Below are 21,155 nucleotides of genomic sequence, written 5' to 3'. Positions count from 1 at the left end.
TCATTGAGTTAGACAAGGCTGTGGTCCATGTGATCAGACTGGCTAGTTTTCTGTGATTATGGTTTCAGTGTGTCTGCCCTCTGATGCCCTCTCACAACACCTACCGTCTTACTTGGACTTGGGGTATCTCTTCACAGCTACTCCAGCAAAGCGCACCCACTGCTCCTTACCTTGGACGAAGTTGCCCCTCCTGACCTTGAACATGGAATAGCTCCTCTTAGCTCTTCTGTGCCCGCGCAGCCACCACTCCCTGGACATGGGCTGCTCCTCTTGGCCATCACCCCTGACTTCAGATGTGGGGTAGCTCCTCTTGATCCTTAGATTATGTCAACAGCCTTTTTCATGTCCCCTGGCCACTTTACAATGGACGAGATGTATGGACTTAAGATTAGTGATCACCACGTTATTTTTTCCTCCAACATACAGAAGTTAATTACTGTTCTTCCCTGGATCTAAGGGGCTTCCCTCATAGCTCAGTTGGTAAAGAATCTGCCTACAATGCAGGTGACCAGGGTTCAATCCCTGGGTTGGGAAGATCCCCTGGAGAAGGGAATGGCAACCCACTCCAGTATTCTTGTCTGGAGAATTCCACGGAGAGAGAAGCCTGGTAGGCTACAGTTCATGTGGTTGCAGAATCAGACAGGACTAAGCAACTAACACTTTCACTCACTCAAGGTTACTTAAGAAACAACCAATACAAGAGACACACAGTCTCCCTGAAAGTAGGAAATAAGTCTCCCCTGTAAAAGGTGCAACCCTGCACCTGGAGGAAGAAGGATTCTTATCACCAAAGATGAGGAATTTGGGCACATGAAGCTTATATAAGCAAACCTTTCTACTTCTTTAACTGGGCACCCCAAACTTAAGTCTGTTAATTCCTCACAAAGTCACGGCTTGTCTAAAAAGAATAAAAGCTGCCTGCTTTGCCCACTTCTTGCTGTGGTTACTTGCTCAGTCATGTCTGACTCTTTTGCGACCCCATGGACTGCAGCCTGCCAGGCTCCTCTGTCCATGGAATTCTTCAGGCAAGAATACTGGAGTAGGTTGCCATTCCTTTCTCCAGGGGATCTTCCCATCCCAGGGATCAAACTCCAATCTCCTGCATTGCAAGCAGATTCTTTATCTTCTGAGTCACCAGGGAAGTCCTTGCCCACTTCTTAGGTCCCATTTCTATGGGGCCTCCATGTGCATGAATTAGAGTTAAGTTTCTTCTTTTCCTGGTAATCTACCTTGAGTCAGTTTTACTATTAGTCCAGCCACCAGAACCCAAGAGGGTTGAGGGGTTATTTCACCTCCCCTAAAGTACAAATAGGATCAGAGCCCCTGCTATGACACCCACCAACCAAAAAAGCAGTTCTCAAACTGTATTCAGAGGGAGCCGAGTCCTCCTCGCACTTGCTTTGAGGGCTACACAAGCACCTGATTATCATTTTAACCTTCACTCTCAAATGTGCTCCACACCAAATTTTACCACAGTAGACACTGCCAAAGCATTTCTGCCAGGGTAAAACTCATTTTTGTGCAGGCTTCTTCCCAGGATAAAACTTTTTGTTGCGTTCTCTGTTTACGAACTTCTGAGACTGCAGACCTGGGTGGACAAATAAACCAGATGTGCGTTTGCCCCAAATGCAAAACGATACCTGCAGGACACTCGCTGCAGGACTGTCAGTAGAGGCGAGACTGGTTCATCCTATGGGCCGATCAACAGGGGACTGGTTAGCCACACAACGGAGCTCTGGGGAGCCATGAAAGTAGTCAGGACTGCGACCACAGTCCTATGGAGCCATCTGTGGGATGGACCGTTAGGTGAAAAAGGGAACGAGGAGGAAACAGTGGGTAAAAAGGAGATGCCTCAAAAAAAAAAAAAAAACAACAGAATGAACTAGGAACACCGGAGGTGGGTAGATCTGGGGAAAAGGACCCGGCGTCCACGCAGATCTGTGACTCTGCTCGGCCCTCAGGTGGCCCCACTCCTCGCAGCGGCCCCTGCACTTTGGCTTCTTCGTGGTCTTCAGGATTTCTGTGCCGGGCATTGCTGGACGTCCCTAAACCTGTCCCAAGCCCGACACTCCTCACCCCCCTCGGTGTTGCGGGCCAGTAAGCCCGGCCCGAAGACCTGCGCTCCGCCTTCCCAGCGTCGGAGCCTCTCCAAACCCGCCGGGCTTTCCCGGGGCCAGGCCCAGGCGGCACACCTCCGGACCGGGGAGCCGGGGAGCTCCGACTCTGCTCCCCGAATACGAGGAAGCTGAAGAACGCGTCTTCCCGGAAGAACGGTTCGGTGGGGATCCCCCAGGAAAAGTGCGTGGAGGTGGGGGTCTCGCCCCGCTTAGAGCCCGCGGAACCCCCAACGCGGGACTGACGCGCTCAGGGCCCGGCCCCAGGGACTGCGTGGAAAAGCCCGTCGGCCGCTGCCTCTTCTGCAGCCGCACTTTGAGTGCCTGGCTTCTCTGGGCACTGGGAAAAGCCGGTGGAGGGCGCCGGGCCCCAGCCCGGGACGCGAGAAGCGCGGGAGCTGGCCCGGAGAACCTAACGAGAGCCGGGAGGTGGCGCTGGCGGACGGCGCGCGGGCTCCGCGACCGCCAGGGCAGCGTCTCCCGCGCGCGCCAAGCCCCGCCCATGCGCAGACAGCGCCTCTCCTGATTGGGCAGTGCCGCCACGCCGGTGAGGCGGAACGAGCGTCGTCGCGTCCGGGTGACGTCTCCGGCGGGCGTCGGGCGGGGTCGTCGGCGTCGGCAGCAGTGTCGGCGGCGGCGGCGGCGGGTGGGAAATGGCGGAGTATTTGGCCTCCATCTTCGGCACCGAGAAAGACAAGTAAGTGAGAACCGGCCGCAGGGGTTCCGGGCTGGAGAGGCGGGTGGCGTGCGGAGGAGCTCGGCGGCGGGCCCGGGCGGCGGCGGGAGGCCCGGCGGGGGGAGGGGCGGGCTGCCCTTCCGGCCTCGGAAGCCGCGCGCCGCCGCGTGCGCCCGGGCAGGCGGGCGATGGGCCGGGCAGACGCCGGGCTTCCGCTTGGGCAGAGCGGCCTCTCTTGCCGGGGGTTCCTCGGCGGCCCACCTACAGGCGACCCGTGCCCCCGGCTCTAGGAAGCCGACTCGAGTTGTGCTAAAGTTGTCAACGTTAACGATTCTCCCAAGTTTGATCTTTTAATGTCGAGTCGGGCAAGCTGTAGTATAGACTCGCTCGCGTTAAATCGTTAGATAACTGAGGTTCCTGTTAGGGTTTTAGATGCTTAACAAGCCTCTTGTGTGAGTTAAGCGATCATGGAACTGATCATAAAGACATTTGTTGTGAAACAATATTTTGGAGATTACGAGTTAACTAACCGTATTTTGGAGATTACGAGTTAACTAACCGTGAAAGACAGTCTGCTTTTAAAATACTTTCAGGTGCAATTCCCATGTAAGAATAAGATGGGTGATTTTTTTAGGTTGCATACCTTCCGTAGTCAGTTGTTAGGTTGAGAGTAAAAACATAATTTTGGCTTTGCCAGGTGTTAATTTGGGAGGACAGTTCTTTGAAAACCTTAAGATTGAGCTGGATGTATTCTTCAAATAAATGGTTAGCATCTTGGTGTTCTTCAGAGCTGTACACGGTTTATGTGAATATGTTTTTAACAGTAAACTCTTAAGTTTGCCATAGCTAATGTTTTGACTTTATCAAAAACTTTATGAAAAACTTTAAATTGTTTCTGTTTTCCAGGATGCAGTGTATCTTGTAAAATGTCTTTTTTTACACATTCTAGAATCTCCTGTGTTGTTTGGAAGAGAGGGTTATATTTTTTCCTAGCAAAACTCACAAGACAGTCATCAGTCATATTCACTCCAGAAACACTTACTGGGTGTCAGCTCAAGGCCAGTGTCTGGGGACTGAAAGATGGGTAAAATTTGGATCTTGTTCTCAAGGAGCAAGGGGGTGCTTGTCGTGCAAAGGATAACTGAATTAAAATGAACTGAAACGCATTAAGTGCTGAGGAAAAGAGGTGTGCCCTGAATGCTGTGGCCCCAGAGGCAGCAGCTTGGGAAACAAGATCTTGAATGGATCGGCCAGCTCTGCTGGACAAAGAGGCTTCTCAAGTTTGCTGAAGAGCATGCAGCGTCGATTTTACTCATGAGCTTATATCAGTGTGGGCCATGACTTATGTCTCCTGGAGTTTTTCTTTCCCTCATTCTTGTAAAAAGCTGCAGAAGGTGGTGTCCTCACTGTTACTCTGACGCTCTTACATTCCTGCCATAAACAACCCCATGTCCTCTGTTAGAGTTAGATTATCAAAGTCACAGCTGTAATTTAGGAAACTTGATTATTTAATCTAGGCTTCTCGTTTCAGGGAGATTTGTGGAGTTTTAATTTCCAGGAACAGCTCAAAATTTTCAGCTGAAAAATGATTCCTGCTAACTTTTTTTTTATTATTTAATTTGAACTGAGCGTAAAATGTACACCTAGCAATTAAAAATATCTAGCTAATTACACATTTGAGGTTTTAGACATTTTCTAAATGTAAGAATGGATTAGCCTTTCTAATACCTTCTCTCAAATAGTACACCGCATCTTTTCTTTAACATCTTTTCATTTTATTGCCGTAGTCCAATGAGCCTACTAGACAAGTTTAGACTAATAGATTAAATTCAGTGATTAACTGGCCATTGTGAAATGGGAGTCATTTCTGATGGTACAGCAGCAAGGATTGTTTTAATTATATGGAATAGTTGGGTGTTAATGGTTGAAACAGAGGTTTTGTCCGTTCTCAGACAGTCTTAAACTATTTTCAAGTGACTTTCTGAAGATGTAACATGACATACTCGTGTATGTAGTGATCATTTTTCTCTCCTCATAAATTTAGACTTTTCCATTTTTATTGCTACCTGATAATAAATAAATGGCTGGTTGATTTCATGGGCCATCAAATTTTACTGAGGCCCTTTAATCTTAACTGTGACTGTGAAAGTCGCTCAGTCGTGTCCAAGAGTGGGTAGCCTTTCCCTTCTCCAGGTGATCTTCCCCGCCCAGGGATCGAACCCAGGTCTCCTGCGTTGGCAACTGTGAATGGCCCTTGCTAAAATAATTGAATCTACAGGGTAACTGTCCCACCTCTGCAAGTCTGAATGTTAATGGGACACATCTAGTAAGGTTGCGTAACTCATCACAGATCTGCTCAGCCACAGTGCACTGCTGTCATGCTGTCTTGATTGCTAGTTTTGATTTTATCTGCATCGTCCAAGTATTGGAGCATATTGAGAGACGACCTTGTGTAGTTCTTACAGGCAGAGTGGGCGCCCCAATAGCTTATTCTCAGTGTATTGTAACTAGGGAGGATTGTTTACTTCAGACCTCTTTTTGGAAGTATTCTGTTGGTCTGGTGTCTTGGGTGGGGGAACCTGGACTTTGTATTTATTTGGATGATAGTGACTGCGTGTGATGAGCACGTAGTATACTTGATCCTGGTTCTTGGAACAGTGCCAAGGTTGGCATTTTCCTCAGTTTACAGAGACCTGGCCAGGTGCGGGTGACTGGCCCAAACCCAAGCAACTAGTAGCAGAGTCAAGATCCTGACCCCTCACCAGACTGCTGATGTCCTCAAGAGAGGAGTTCATCATGGAAGGAAAAGAAGCAGCTAGGTTTTGAGTTAAATATAGTTTTAGACTGACTTACATTCAGTTTGAGAGAGAACAGTGGAGCAGAGAAGTATTGAATATAATTGAACCTTTGAACCACATGGAGGTTGGGGTGCCAGCCCTCTGCACAGTCAGTAATCCAATCCCAGTTTATTTAACCTCCAGTCACCCCTTCATGTCTGCTGTTCTGAATCCTGTGATTCATCCAACCATGGGTCCTGTAGTCCTGCAGGATTTAATACCTGAAAAATCTGAATAGAAGTTGCTCAAGGATCAACCGTACTTGAAGGGAATTTGAATGAGGAGGAAGCCAGGTTAGAATAGAGTGCCATGTTTGAAGAGGGGCAAATTGAAGCTAAATCAACCAGAGCTTGCCAGGGTACGGCAGTGGTAAAGAATCTGCCTGCATGCAGGAGACTCGAGGTTTGTTCCCTGGGTCAGGAAGCTCTTCTGGAGGAGGGCATGGCAGCCCTCTCCAGCATTCTTGCCTGGAGAATCCCATGGACAGGAGTGTGGTGGGCTACCATCCATGAGATCACAAAAAGGTGGACACAACTGATCAGATGGGCTGCTGCTAAGTCGCCTCAGTCGTGTCTAACTCTGTGCGACCCCATAGACTGCAGCCCACCAGGCTCCCCCATCCCTGGGATTCTCCAGGCAAGAACACTGGAGTGGGTTGCCAGTTCCTTCTCCAATGCATGAAAGTGAAAAGTGAAAAGTGAAGTCGCTCTGTCGGGCCCTACTCTTAGTGACCCTCCATGGACTGCAGCCCACCAGGCTCCTCCGTCCATGGGATTTTCCAGGCAAGAGTACTGGAGTGGGGTGCCATTGCCTTCAAAGTACCTATTACCAAGAAAAACAATGTGCCTAGGTCTTTGTGAAGTAAAAGAAAAGTAGTGTGGTGGCATTTGTCGTGTTGATGACGTATTTCCATCTATTTGATGTCTTTCCAGCACAATAATCAGTTCTCATTTTCCCTTACAGAGTCAACTGTTCATTTTATTTCAAAATTGGAGCATGTCGTCATGGAGACAGATGCTCTCGGTTGCACAATAAACCGACCTTTAGCCAGGTTTGTTTGTTTTTCCTTTTTTTTCTGTTTTCATGTAAATTATCAAGACTTCATGTACTTTACAGAAGCAGTTAGTAATTTCCATGTGTTAATAATAAGCAGGGTTTTTTTTCCCTCTAGTTTTATTTTTCTATTTGTGTTCATAAATGTGTTTTGTTTAAATGAGAGTGAGGCAGGTGAACCACCCCAGCAGAAGGCCTGAGAGCACCATTCCCTGTTTTTATCATTAGAGAAACTTGTTGGCTGTGACTGGGTTTCACTGCCTTACCACCCTCCCTGCCTCTAATTGACATGGGTCGGGAGGCGCAGCCAGGCCAGCGCTGACCTCGCCTCTTCTCCAGGCTGGTAGATGTAGAGGTGGGTGGGACCCCCTTGAAGGAGCCTGCCGTGCTCTGCCCCCAGGGGCTCTCCAGTTCTACTGGGCATGTCCCCTGAAGACCCCAGCCAAGGACACAGCCAGTTGTATCATGTTATAGAAACATGAAAAACGAAATTTAACCTTAGAATGTGGGCGCTTCCCTTCAGGTTAATGGCCGGTCTGTTCAGTTAATTGAGAGATGCCGGGTATTTGAGTGATTGGGCTTAGCTCTGTTGGAAGTTTAGTCAAAAATTGTGATTTTTGATAGTTTCTTTTCGGCTAATTGAAGAAAAGGCAGGGGTTTACACCCTTCAAGTGATCCGGTGAATTTAAGGGAGATGGCACCTCTGAGAGGAACAGAAGCCTTCTGCCCATGTTCACCTGAACATTTGGAATTTGAAAAAGATCTAGACTTGGGTCTTTCTTGAGCTCCTTCAGGTGGCCCATGAAGTCTAAATGTGCAGCCTTGGCACCGAAAGCCAGCCAGGTGGTGTAAGAAAAAGACAGTATTTTCTCATTTAATTGCTTTGAGCATGTCTCTTTTGAAATTCAGAATATTGGAGGATTTGCTTTACATTTTCTGTAATATTTTTTCTTTAAGTGCTTCCATTTGTGAACTAAGTCTCCCCCACTAGGCCAGTGGCCATGATTCCATAAAGTTTGGTGGGAGTCAGCTGTTATGTGTTAACTTGAACATCTTGTTTGGATTCATTTGGTTGGTTTCAGGTAATCCTGACCTCCTCTGATTTTAATGGAACTGCATTACTCCCTTTAAGTGTCGTTTTATTAAATGGTCACTGCCAGATGACCTGGCTGAGATCTGACAGGAATTTCCTGTTGGAGAGTTGGGCTCTGTATAGCTGTCCATCAGACTTGTCACGCTCAGGTGGTTTTAGTTAAAAACCTAATGTGGTTGGCTTTGGGGAACAGCCCAGGCCTGAGATGGGCTATCAGTGACGTGAGGGAGAGGCCAGGCCAGAGGACGAGGCTGTGCTGTGTGGCTGGTGGTCATTCTCCCCATTGGGTTTCCCAGAGCAGACCTTTGACTGGGGGGCTCTCTCACAACCACTCCCCTTGAACACTCAGCTACAAGTGGAACAGGCCAGTTTTATAAAACCAGTTAAAAAACTGCTTTGGATACATGTTGAGACTGAATATTTATTTTTGTAAATTATGCAATTTATTGGTTCAGCTTGTAAATCTCTAACATAATGTCAGTGTGGGTTTCTTTTTAAGCTTCTTACAGTGATGTGGACATTAAGATTCATGTAATGTGCTAGCCTACTAACTTAAACATGGTTTGTTTTTTCAGACAACTTGATTTTAAGAAGAACGGTACAATGTAAGGTTTCAAGTCTACCTGATCCAGTTTAAAGCACAAGGGCTAAAAGGATTTTTTTCCCTTAAAAGAAGGATCGGAAAAGAGCAAATGTTTTAAGCTATTGTATTATGTAAACAGAGATCCCACCAAGAAAACGTAAATGTGCTAGACGCCTCTGAGAGTTAGGAAACCCATTCGTGTGCCTGTTTCCTACGAGATCAAGAGAGCTTGATGGACTGCATATGCTTGAGTTACACATTTGGTTTTAAAAACAATTTCATATGGGGAATATGATTATAACATGAATTTTTTGACATTATAGTGTCTGCTAGCTTGAAGCATAAAAAATGTTAGTGTTCTATTGCATTAAAACACTTCAATAACATGGGCCTACTCAAAATAACAATTTCTTCTTGGTTGCTGGCTGACTTGACCTAAGTCACTTGATCTAAGTCACCGCTCAAACTCTGTTTTCATAATATGATGGTTTGGGTGTACTCTTCAGAAGACAAGTGTCTGATTTGCAGGAAGCAAACAAAACAGCAGGCGTTGAGCCATTTGCAAACAAGTTGTCTCTTTGCAATTGTCTAATATATGCACAGCAGCCAGTAGAATTCCCCTTTTTATTTTTTTTTCCCCGCAGACCATCTTGATTCAAAACATCTATCGTAATCCCCAAAACAGTGCACAGACGGCTGACGGCTCACACTGTAAGTCCCACAGTTGGAGAAGTTTTTTTAAGACAATGGTGTTAAAGAGCCCACTCTTAATTGAGACAAACCATGTTGGCTTCTGAGCTGCTGACATAGAGCTGTTGCAAACAGGACACGGTGCCGGAGGTCCTTGGCATTCACAGTAAGAACTTGATACTTGGCTGAGGTCAGCAGGCTGGCCGGGGAGGTCGCTGGCCAGGCCTCTCCCGCCCTGGATGTTTGTTAGCGAGAGGGGTCTGGCCCTGTGACAGCCGAACATCACCAGCCAGTTATTGGTCTTCCCAGTGGCTGAACCCCTGGCAATTATTAAGTTCTTTCTGTGAAATCAAAAACCTTAGGAATATGTAGGAATCAATAAGGTAAGTTGCCCAGTAAGTGTGGGTTTTATTTCACCATTACGATTTTTCCTCTAGGGAGTGGAGATTTCATGATATGTAATTATTGTATTTCTCTAGTCCGTTTATACAGGCACGCTTCTTTCTCAGTTGTTCATTAAGTTTCCTGTTACAAGAATGGTTTTGGTGGTAGCCTGCCGACTTGTCTGCATTCTTAACTGGATTGGAACTTTGAAATGGTGAATTCTTCTAGTCTGTGACAGAAATACAATACTAGCATATCATGGGATCTCTGTTACACTGAAGTGTTAGGGCGCTCCAGGACAGCCATCAGCTGAGAGAAAACATCACTGCTTCAAAAGAAAATAACTTGTTCTTTTTTCAGCACTGAGTCTTGACTGAAGCGATCGCCACAGGAAACCGGTTAAGTGTTTACATTTAATTTTCCATAATATAAAGTTGTTGCGTTTTGTATTTCAGACCATTGCCCTCTTGAACATTTACCGTAACCCTCAAAACTCTTCCCAGTCTGCTGACGGTTTGCGCTGTAAGTTCATACAAGTTCCTTCCCTGGTTCCCTGGGCTTGCGTGTCAGAGCTCAGTGTCGACTGCACCTGGTCTGCCGCTGTAGTGTCGAGGACCGCCTTCCACTGGAGGTGTCAGAGCCTGTGTCCCCCTGAGCCCGTGGAAACCTCTGCTGGAGGTTTAACTTCTGCCCACTTAGGGAGGAGCGAGAGCCTTAGAGAGGGGGCCCTTCCCAAGAGCACGGAGCTGCTGCTCCTCTGGGACCGTGGCCGTCATCCGGGAGGATGTGTGTCAGCTTAAATGTGGGCTCACGTTTTTCCCGCTTAAAGTGAAAGTCGCTCTAACTTAAAAAAAAAATAGTTCTGAAATAATTTTTTCAGATATTATTTCTTACTAGAGTTTTTTTCCCTTAAACTCCATTTGGAGATCATGCTTTTCACTGTGAGAGCATTGTTCTGAACATGACCCCAGTAGGGCCCTCCCGGTTGCACTAAACCTTCAACATCAGTCCTGTGCGGACTCTTTTCATCAGATATTTTACATAGGTGTCTCTTGCATTGGGGAAATAAAGGATACGTGGCAGGGAATAGCTCTGGAGTGGGCATTCAGTGGACATCACTCCTTTATGTACCGGGGAGTGCTAAAGTCAAGTCACGGTTGTGGTATTGATGGGTAGTTTTTAGGGAACAGTAGAAATAATAAGTGTTGAACTCCAGAGTAAATGTAGTCATTTGAGGATAAGCTGAAACGAACATCCTGGACTTGTGTTAAAATCAGAGGGTCCAGACCAAAGCGTAGGTGCTTCGCATTCACCAGTTCATTTTAAAGCTGTTTAAAAAAAAGAACAGATCACAGAATAACACCACAAAGTACCTTTGGTGGCCACATGCCTGGATCAGACACACCCTTGGCCCAGAGCCCCTCAGTTTGTAGGGTGACCTGCGGTGGGTGCAGAAGTGCTGGCAGCCGCCACCTCCCTGAGCTGGGCCAGACTGGGAGCCTCCCGGTTCTGTGCCGTGGCGCGTGGCACCTGCGTCCAGGGGGACCGGGCTGGTGCGCTTTTCCTACCAAGACACTAAATGTTTTTCGATGCTAATACTGACCTGAAAAGAGAATTTCTTTCCTTGAATCTGATGGTAGCAGGACTTGGTAGCCCTTGGTGTATTGTTTTTTTAAAGAAACAAGATCAATGGGTGAAAGAAAGTGTTCCTGTTTGGATGGTTAAGTCATTTTGTGACAGCTCTACCCTGGGGTAGAAGTGAATGAGAAGTAGGGGACTGAGTAACGACAGTGGATCGCTCTTTGCCCTGTTTGTTTTCAGGGGGATGTGCATGCTTTATTGACAGAAGGATGTTGTATTAGTTCTCTGTGTGTATATTTGTGATTCACAGGACTCTTGTTTTGCACATGCTACAAAATAAAAGTTTAGCTGTACTAAATGCTACAGTTCTGGAGTCCAGATTGTAAGAATACAAATTAAATGCAATTCTGCTTCTACAGTTTAGCTACTAGATTCATCACTACTGGCTCTTTTTTAATATAACCTTGTATCTGCAGAAAAATAAACTTTCTATGCTTGGATTAAACTTAAATATGAATCCCAGTTTAAGAATGTTTCTTTAAGAAAACTGGGTACTTGCAAGTTGTATTTAAAATATACTGAGTCGTGTTAATACTTTAGTTGAGTAGCTTTTTTAATCACTCACCTCTGCCTTTCAGGTCATTTTGATTGACTCAAAAATTTTTAACCAGAGTCTAGGAGATAAAATATGCCCACTAGGAAGCATTTTAAAACGTGAACTTTATATAAGTTATTAAAATACAGTATTCTGTTTATGTAGTAACAGAGATACCAATCCCACGAATACAGTCAATAGTTTAATGGCCACCAAAATGTGATTCTCGGTATTGCTAAGACTTTGAGTGTGTGAATATTTTGTCTTCTCATTTTCCTAATGTGGAGAAGGATATTAATTTTAAACATTAAAATCTGCCCTTTGGAATGAGCTTCTCTTGACTGGCTTTTCTGTTGTTCAGACTTTGGTTTCTACTCAGGGAAGGGGATACACTCACTGTAACTTTTAAATCAAGACAAGCTGTCCGGAGTGGCGTCACCGCACGTGTTCACTGAGCGCTCTGTTGTAAAGTGAGCGGGGTTCCTGGAAGTTCAGAAACAACCACGATGCAGGGACACCCCCCCACCCCAAATGACTGGAAAGGGAACTTAAATCACTGCCAGAATCAAGATGGAAGCCAGTTTTTATCCTTAGAGGGAAAGTTTTCAGAGAGCTAGGGCGTTGTGGACAGAGCCCATGGCCACAGCCTGGGGCCCTTGTTGGGGCCCAGAGGAGGCCGCCAGTCCTGGAGGATTCCTTTGGAAGGTGGCTGTTAGCAACAGGCTGTCCCTGCCTCGAAGCTGCTGCCGGTCTGGCTGTTGGGAATATCAGCTTAATGACACTCCAGCTTTCTGCTTCCTCAAATTTAGATTCAGAGAGTGTCAGAGTTTGAATGGTAGAATGTAATGAGGATGGGATGTGAATTTGCTAAATCTGTCCACAGAATGGACAAGAGTTCACTTAGTGCATGTGAATTACGAAGAATAAAGATGAAAAGCTTTCTTCAACAAAAACCTGTAACTTTCCCTTTATGCAAAAGAGGGCACTCAGATTACTGCGATTGAACTTGGTCATTGTCCTTCTCAGTCTTCACTTTCCATCATTTGGGTTTTAATCGCATCAGAAAGAATTAATAACATTCTGTGTAGCTGATAATTGGTAAAAGAAGCTAGTAGGGAGCATAGATTTTAATCATCTCCCCTGCCTGATTGCCACCTTTCATTTTAACCCAAGAAAGGAAAGGGGGAAAGTCAGTGTGATTACTTGGCCTGTATCTTAAATCTAAAAAGGAAGAGAATTTTCAATTTGAAAATTTCTTTTGAGAGTCAACCTTTTCCTCATGCTTTCTGAAAATGTTGGCCCTTTGATGCTGATGAAAACTTGTCTTGATTTTAATATTTTAATAGCCAGAACTGAGGTGGTCATAAGGGGCTTTTAAAATCTCACCACACTTCAAACTTTAGCAAGTGGCTGTGTGATGCACTGTCTTCAGTCTGCAGCAGAGTGCAGCTCTGTTTTCTCTCTAGATAAGCTGATGTGTTACATAGCAGTTGTGAGTTTAAGCGCAGAGCTCTGGCGGTCACAGTTCCCGGCTCTAACCAGCAAGCTCTCTGTTGTTCACAGGCGCTGTGAGCGATGTCGAGATGCAGGAACATTATGATGAGTTCTTTGAGGTGAGCTAGTGACTGAACCCTGTAGACCCGTTAACCCCCTGTATGGGGATTGGGACTTGACTCTATTAATAAGAATACATACTCATGAGTTCTTTTCTGTTCCTTTCTCATCTCTATTGTCCCTCTAACCCCTGTTCTCCCCTTAGGAGGTTTTCACAGAAATGGAGGAGAAGTATGGGGAGGTGGAGGAGATGAACGTCTGTGACAACCTAGGAGACCACCTCGTGGGGAACGTGTATGTCAAGGTAGGACTGAGGCAGCAGTTGGGGCCGAGGAGTGAGGCGTGCCTGCCTCACCTTAGCGAGCAGCCCTGCTCAGACCAGGCTGGAGCCTTAATGCCCTGGCCAGCCCTCGTTGGCTGCGGCTCCAGTCCAGCAGCTGGCATGTGGGTCCTGGGAGGATGGGTGTCTTAGGCTGTTGGTTAGTGGTTGTAGGACTGTGGAAAAGAAACTGAATTATATGTTGGGTTTCTTTTTCCTTTTTTTTTTTTAAACTTCTCTTGCCTGCGTAAATCACGACATTTGTGCTTTTAACCAGTTGAATTTGAAAACCAAGGCAGCATGCATGGCATGATCTTGGACTGTTGTAAAAATAAGTCATCGTTAGTAAGGGATGGTCCAGTTTTTAAATTGCTCTCTCGCATTATGCCACCTGTGTGAGCACATGATACATATTTGAATCAATCATTGAAGATACTTGTTACTGAAGTGTGGGTGGTGAGCAGTTCTGCTTTGTCTTTTCAGTTTCGCCGTGAAGAAGATGCGGAAAAGGCTGTGATTGACTTGAACAACCGCTGGTTTAACGGCCAGCCGATCCATGCCGAGCTCTCCCCCGTGACCGACTTCAGAGAAGCCTGCTGCCGCCAGTACGAGATGGGGTAGGTGCAGGCCGGCCTGAGGGGGAGCGGGCGGGGGAGGAGGGGTTGTGTGCCCAGTGTGACCGTTCTGTTCTCCTGCAGGGAGTGCACGCGGGGCGGCTTCTGCAACTTCATGCACCTGAAGCCCATCTCCCGGGAGCTGCGACGGGAGCTGTATGGGCGCCGGCGCAAGAAGTGAGTACTGGGCAGGCTCAGCCCTGGGGCCTCCTCTTCAAAAAGCTCTGCTGGGAACGTAGTGACTACTCCTGGGCAGGCTCAGCCCCAGGGTCTCCTCTTCAGAAGGCTCCTCTGGGAACATAGGGAATACTCCTGGGCAGGCTTAGCCCCGGGGCCTCCTCTTCAAAAAGCTCTGTGGGAACGTAGTGAGTACTCCTGGGCAGGTTCAGCCCCGGGGCCTGCTCTTCAAAAAGCTCTGCTGGGAACGTAGTGACTACTCCGGGGCCTCCTCTTCAGAAGGCTCTGCTGGGAATGTAGTGCACACTGTAGGATATAAAAGGCACTCTGAGGGACATTCCACACATGTCTTTCTGCTTGTCAGGTAGAGATCAGACCTTGTTAACAGGGACCCATTGGCCGGGTGACCACTTAAAAGTAGATTTGTTTGCCCAGGATCTTATTCTGTCCCCTCCATGTCTGAACTTCTTTTTCCATTGGGGTTTCTTGTGTTTTCTTGGTTTGGGCAGGTCTTTGGTTGGGGGCGGCGGGGAGGGGGCACTGTCCTATGAACCAGAGACAGTCAGGCACAGCCACATGACCGGTCCTGGTGCTTAATTGCAGGTGGGTGCTTTTCTCATAAGCAGAGAAAAGGCCAGGGTGTCAGTGTAACAGTCACTCTTCCAGCTCAGATTGTGTTCTGGCCCCCAGAGGGGTTCTCATCCCTCTCCTGTTAAACATGTGTTTGGAAATCCATCACTGATGATCATTTTATTGTCAGCAGAAAAGTATAGGAGAGAAAGAACCTTGTTCTCCCTTCCCCCCAGTGGGCTGGTGGGCCCATTGCTGAGCTGAGAACATCTGAGAGGCTTGGCTCAGGTGGGATGGTGTGTGTGCCCCTTCCATTCTGGGTTATGGCTCCCCTGGCCACGCAAGTTGGCTCCACAGAAGGGGAGAGGGTGTCATTCCTCTTTGGTCCCCAGTTGCGCATTTTTACCCCCAGGCGCTGTAATGTCTGAAATCAGGGCACGTGGTACAGTGTCACCTGAGGCCCAGTCGGCAGCGTTTGTCCCTTTATCGGTGTCCCCAGTGCGCCGAGCTGCCGGGTTTAGGTGTCACTGCCCTGCTAGGTTGCGTGCTGTGGTTTGGGTGCCATGGTTTGTTTCTTGTCCTCTGTTGCAGGCATAGATCACGGTCCCGCTCCCGGGAGCGTCGCTCTCGGTCTCGAGACCGCGGTCGCGGCGGTGGCGGTGGCGGTGGCGGAGGACGGGAGCGCGACAGGAGGCGGTCGAGAGACCGGGAACGGTCTGGGCGATTCTGAGCCATGCCATTTTTACCGTATGTCTGCTAGAAAGTGTTGTAGTTGATTGACCAAACCAGTTCATAATGGGAATTTTTTTTAAAAAACAACAAAAAAAAACAAAGATGGGTTTCTGAATAAAATTTGTAGTGATACAGTGTTCTTGTGTGACTTATTTTTTGTGCACAGTCTTTAAGTCTCTTCCTTCACGTCATGAGTCCTTGAGGGGACTACACCAGTCACTCTGGGTATAAATGACAGATTTTTAAACTTAGGGAATGAAATAAAACACCTCCCAGTTACGGGGAAATTCTTAGGAGAAAAAGTCAGACCTGTTTCTTGTTACCTTCATGTTAACAAGTGGCCCAGCTCTTCTGAGGCTGTTAGTAGGCTGGGGTAGAAGCTGCGAACAGTGCTGGCTCTTAGAAGAGAGCCAGTCCTTGGAGAAGATGCAGTCTGTGGCCCTTGCAGGGGTCGGCTCTCATATCGTGAACTTCTAGTGTTGCTCCCAGAGCCACCTTGTGTCCCTGAGACTTGGGGGCCTGTGACACAGGTGCCTGCCCAGGCCCTTGCTTTCCTGTTTCATCCTGACAGTAGCAAGACCACCAGGGTAGCAGGAGCGCAGCCCTGCCGTCACATCCGCCTCTGCAGAGCCTTCGTGTCTGGTGTCCCCTCCCCACACCTTCGTCACTGATGACGCGAGGCAGCGTAACTTGCTGCAACCATGGACTCGTTCCAAGTTCCTGCCATGGCCACACCTTGGCTAGGGGCACAGAGCTTTTAAGAGAAAGTCCTAACCCAAAGACCAACCAAAACATGGCTCTGGGTGGTCATCTCAGGGCAGCACACTGCGTCCCTGTGCTTGCCCATAGCAGTCCTCCAGACACCCACCCGCATGCCCCTCGGTGACAGGAGTTCAGGGGTGTCCCATCTGATCCCCTTAAACCCTGTTCATGGAAGGTCTGCCAGGAAATACACTACTTCAATCAGTTTGCTTCACGGACATCAATTTTTATTTGATTATAAAAAAGCAATTCTGTGGGTGATAGTTTTGTTCGTTTGTTGTCTTGAAATTACTGTATTTTTTTCACAACAGTAGAGGATTTTGGATAAATTAGTGGCACTTTGACTAGGTAAATCATCGTAATTTTCTTCTAAAAAAGTAAACAGTACTTTAGATCTTCTTCCTGAGTTTGGTCAGAGTTGTAGAAATACTGCCACTCCATCTGAAAGAGGGAATGTGGTAGAGTTTAACTTGTATTAACTTTAAGTCTCCTTTTCTTGTGAAAGGAAATGTAACCGAAAATTCCATCCACCGTGTCTTAAATGTCACTGAAGTGAGAAAGGACCTTACCAAGTAAAGGAAAGAGGCCTGCTGCCCGCCCTCCACACCCTAGTGCAGGTCACATGAGGGGCAGTCTGGGCCTGAAGCTGCCCCCATGTGTTGCTGCTGGTTTGGGCGTGTTCAGGACCCAGTCGAAAGAGACGCTCTGTAGAGAAGCCCAAAAGGAAGATGGGTCCCAGCTCCAAATTTAAAGAAAACAGCCATTTGAAATAACTGATTTATTAATAGCACATTAGATCTGATAGAGTGCCTGAAGAATGGACGGAGGTTTGTGACATTGTATAGAAGGCAGTGATCCAGACCATCTCCAAGAAGAAAAAATGTGAAGAGGCACAATGGTGGTCTGAGGAGGCTTTACAAATAGCTGAGAAAAGAAGAGAAGCTAAAGGCAAACAAGAAAAGGAAAGATACACCCATCTGAATGCAGAGTTCCAAAGAATAGCAAGGAGAGAGAAGAAAGCCTTCCTCAGTGATCAATGCAAAGAAATAGAGGAAAACAATAGAAAAGAGTAGAGATCTCTTCAAGAAAATTAGAGATACCAAGGAAATATTTCATGCAAAGATGGGCACAATAAGACAGAAATGGTATGGACCTAACAGAAGCAGAAGATACTAAGAAGAGGTGGCAAGAATACACAGAAGAACTATGCAAAAAAGATCTTTATGACCCAGATAACCACGGTGGTATGATCACTCAGCTAGAGCCAGACATCCTGGAATGCGAAGTCAAGTGGGCCTTAGGAACCATCACTGCGAAAAAAGCTAGTGGGGGTGATGGAATTCCAGTTGAGCTATTTCAGTCCTAAAAGATGAAGGTGTTAAAGTGCTGCACTCAGTATGCCTGAAAATTTGGGAGACTTAGCAGTGGCCACAGGACTGGAAAAGGTCAGTTTTCATGCCAATCCTAAAGAAAGGCAATGCCAAAGAATGTTCAAACTACCATACAGTTGTACTCATCTCACGCTAGCAAAGTAATGCTCAAAATTCTCCAAGCTAGGTTTCAATAGTATGTAAACCATGAACTTCTAGATGTTCAAGCTGGATTTAGAAAAGGCAGAGGAACCAGAGATCAAATTGCCAACATCCAATGGATCATAGAAAAAGCAAGAGAGTTCCAGGAAAACATCTGCTTTATTGACTCAGCCAAAACCTTTGACTGTGGATCACAACAAATTGTGGAAAATTCTTCAAGAGATGGGAATACCAGACCATCTTACCTGCCTCCTGGGAAATCTGTATGCAGGTCAAGAAGCAGCAGTTAGAATGGGGCATGGAACAACAGACTGGTTCCAGATTGGGAAAGGAGTATATCAAGGCTGTATATTGTCACCCTGCTTATTTAACTTCTATGCATAGTACATCATGCGAAATGCCAGGCTGGATGAAGCACAAGCTGGAATCAAGATTGCTGGGAGAAATATCAATAACCTCAGACAGGCAGATGACACCACCCTTATGGCAGAAAGTGAAGATGAACTGAAGAGCCTCTTGATGAAAGTGAAAGAGAGTGAAAAAATTGGCTTAAAACTCAACATTCAGAAAACTAAGATCATGGCATCCGGTCCCATCACTTCATGGCAAATAGATGGGGAAACAATGGAAACAGTGAGAGACTTTATTTTCTTGGGCTTGAAAATCACTGCACGTGGTGACTGTAGCCATGAAATTAAAAGACGCTCCTTGGAAGAAAAGCTATGACCAACCTAGACAGCATATTAAAAAGCAGAGACATTACTTTGCCAACAAAGGTCCATCTAGTCAAAGCAATGGTTTTTCCAGTAGTCATGTATGGATGTGAGACTTGGACCATAAAGAAAGCTGAGCACCGAAGAATTGATGCTTTTGAACTGTGGTGGAGAAGACTCTTGAGAGTCCCTTGGACTGCAAGGAGATGAAACTGATAAGGAAATCAGTCCTGAATATACATTGGAAGGACTGATGCTGAAGCTGAAGCTTGAATACGTTGGCCATCTAATGGGAAGAACTGAGTCATTGGAAAAGACCCTGATGCTGGAAAAGATTGAAGGCAGAAGGAGAAGGGGACGACAGAGGATGAGATGGTTGGATGGCATCACCGACTCGATGGATGTGAATTTGAGCAAGCTCCGGGAGTTGGTGATGGACAGGGAAGCCTGGTGTGCTGCAGTCCATGGGGTCACAAAGAGTTGGACATGACTGAGCGACTGAACTGAACTGCTCTGTTGATGAGAGAAAACTCGCTTCCTTTGAATGAGACAGCACTGGGGAAAGGGTTGCTGGTGGGGTCCCTGCAGTACCACTTCTTCTTTCTTAGTTCAGCTGTTCTTACCAAAAGGGGGTGAAACAGCAAATGCTTTCTCTTTTTAAAAAAGTCTATGCAAAACGCAGAAGACCGGTATTAGAAATGTGCTTCTGAAGCATTTGTGATGCAAAGTCAGCGGGGTCTTGGCAGTCAGCGTCACGTGGGACTCAGTGTGGCTGACCCTGGTGAGGTTAACTCTGTGTCCAACAGTTCCCAAACTTGGGGTTTTTCACAGACCATGTAGATTTTCCTAAAGAAAGCAGGATTGTGATCAACATAGGATTCTCAATTTCTGATTTTCTAAGTGGGACTTTTTAGATTACTCTCATTAAAGTCCACCCATCATTTCATGAAAGAACATTTCAAGTTTATATCATAAAGGTTTTTTAAACATACTCAAAAGTAGAGAAATTGTGGCGAAGCCTGGTACACTTAAAACTTGTGTATGTAATGTCCACATCCCTGACTTTTCCATGTTACCTTCTCAGCAAAGCACAGCCCTCCAGGAAGCTTGGCTCCAGGAAGCACCCGCAGAGGTACCCTACCTGCCTTGCCTTCCCCCTCCCTGGGCCAGGGTGTGGCAGCTGCATCCATCAGGGTGTCTCGGTGTGTGTGTGTGTGCGTGCATGCGTGTGCACCCCTGCATGTGTGCCAGAAGTGAGCAAGGTGGAATAAATGCGTTGTTGGCACCTGGCATTTCAGCATAGAATAGGCTTTACCCTGGAGAAAAGTATGGTCAACCAGAAGAGGTGGTTCTGAAGACCAGGCACTCCGAGAACTGGTAGATCCAGACAATCGAGTTGGGAAGAGACGGCTCTGTCCAGGTGCCCGGGGGTTTAGACTTTCTGAGGGCTTTGGGCAGCATGAACTAGCTCTGGGGGCTGGATTCCTGTCCCTGCTAAGCCAAACACAGGCAACGCAGAGCATGTGCGGAAGAGAGGGCATCAGCTTCTTATCCCAGGTAATCCACATAACCTTTTAAGAAATAAGAGGAAACTGCTCGGAAACATAAGTAAATTGATAAGGTGCTCGCTCCCAGGCAAGTAGCAGCAGATACGGCCTTCCACCCACGACAATAAAGGTTGACGTAATGGCTGTGCTGACCCACAACAGACAGGTGCTGGTTATTTCTCCAGCAAAGATGGGCTTATTCGGGTTCTCCAGAGAAGGCAGCCTTGAGGAGCACCTGCAAGTCCCCACACGGCCAACAAGATGACGAAAGCCAGGCTCCAGCTGTATTTCGCCACCAGCTCCAGTCCCAACCCTAAAGGGTTTGTGTCACTTCAGGCCAATAACAAGCGGGCTGCAGCTTCTCCAGGCTTCATGCTGACAGAGGAAGGACACCTTCCCCCAAGACCCCCAGCATTTCAAAGCTCATTGACCCAAACTGGTGCTGCTTATTTTTCTAATCAGAAAATGAACAGTTTCCAAGTTCTTCACATGAAATGAGTATGATACTGATAAAACCTCACAGATGGAACACACACAGAAAACAATAGGGGAGTCTCAGTTCTAAATATAGATATAAAGTCCTAAATAAAATACTGGCAAACAGTCTAGCAGCAAATTAAACATGCTAAATTAAGTGGGATTTAGTCTAGGAATTAGGATGAATGATAACAAATATTTAATTTGTTCCAAGAGAAGTTTTCTTAGGAGACTCCCATTCACATTTGAGTTGTATCCCTTAGCCAGCTCAAACATTGTATTTTTCATGAGCTGCATGATGCCTACAGCACAATATTTTGGAAAGAGTTACAAAGTTATGAGCCCCCAGTAGGTCCTGCCCAGTCAAGAAGAAGCTGCATGGGCCAAAGCCCAGCCCAGCCTCCTGGCCACGGAGTTCCTCCTCCCTCCTGGAGGAGATGGCCAGCTCAACATGTGGTCCTGGTCTTGTTTTATTATCTTAAAAACTCTACGTAGATATGAAGTAATTCAGACAGAGAAACACAAATAGATGACATCACTTATATGTGGAGT

The 21,155-nt window shown here is 46.6% G+C and overlaps 1 protein-coding gene across 2 annotated transcripts; it reads left to right on the top strand.

The window, feature by feature from the left end:
• The first annotated feature begins 2,727 nt into the window (after positions 1–2,727).
• U2AF1 (U2 small nuclear RNA auxiliary factor 1) lies at positions 2,728–15,709 on the top strand. Of its 2 annotated transcripts, none has more exons than XM_061422692.1 (8): positions 2,728–2,811; positions 6,591–6,678; positions 9,886–9,952; positions 13,170–13,219; positions 13,366–13,464; positions 13,963–14,096; positions 14,178–14,270; positions 15,432–15,709. In XM_061422692.1, the coding sequence occupies exons 1-8, from the start codon at positions 2,768–2,770 to the stop codon at positions 15,568–15,570; spliced, it is 714 nt and encodes a 237-aa protein (XP_061278676.1). In that variant the 5' UTR covers positions 2,728–2,767; the 3' UTR covers positions 15,571–15,709. The 2 variants fall into 2 exon arrangements, with proteins under 2 accessions (XP_061278676.1, XP_061278684.1); XM_061422700.1 differs by lacking the exon at positions 9,886–9,952 and adding an exon at positions 9,001–9,067.
• Positions 15,710–21,155: the final 5,446 nt, after the last annotated feature.

Source organism: Bos javanicus, chromosome 1 (genome assembly GCF_032452875.1).
Source record: "Bos javanicus breed banteng chromosome 1, ARS-OSU_banteng_1.0, whole genome shotgun sequence".
Classification (NCBI taxonomy): domain Eukaryota; kingdom Metazoa; phylum Chordata; class Mammalia; order Artiodactyla; family Bovidae; genus Bos; species Bos javanicus.
The sequence above is the reverse complement of the archived record's forward strand: the minus strand, read 5'-3'. Positions and strand labels throughout refer to the sequence as shown.

What these genes read in the sequence shown, in the direction of transcription:
- U2AF1 (XM_061422692.1), top strand. Translation starts at nt 2,768, where the DNA reads ATGGCGGAGTATTTGGCCTCCATCTTCGGCACCGAGAAAGACAA. An exon ending in TTCGGCACCGAGAAAGACAA is followed by an intron (nt 2,812 to 6,590) that starts GTAAGTGAGAAC and finishes TTTCCCTTACAG; the next exon opens with AGTCAACTGTTCATTTTATT. An exon ending in TATGGGCGCCGGCGCAAGAA is followed by an intron (nt 14,271 to 15,431) that starts GTGAGTACTGGG and finishes CCTCTGTTGCAG; the next exon opens with GCATAGATCACGGTCCCGCT.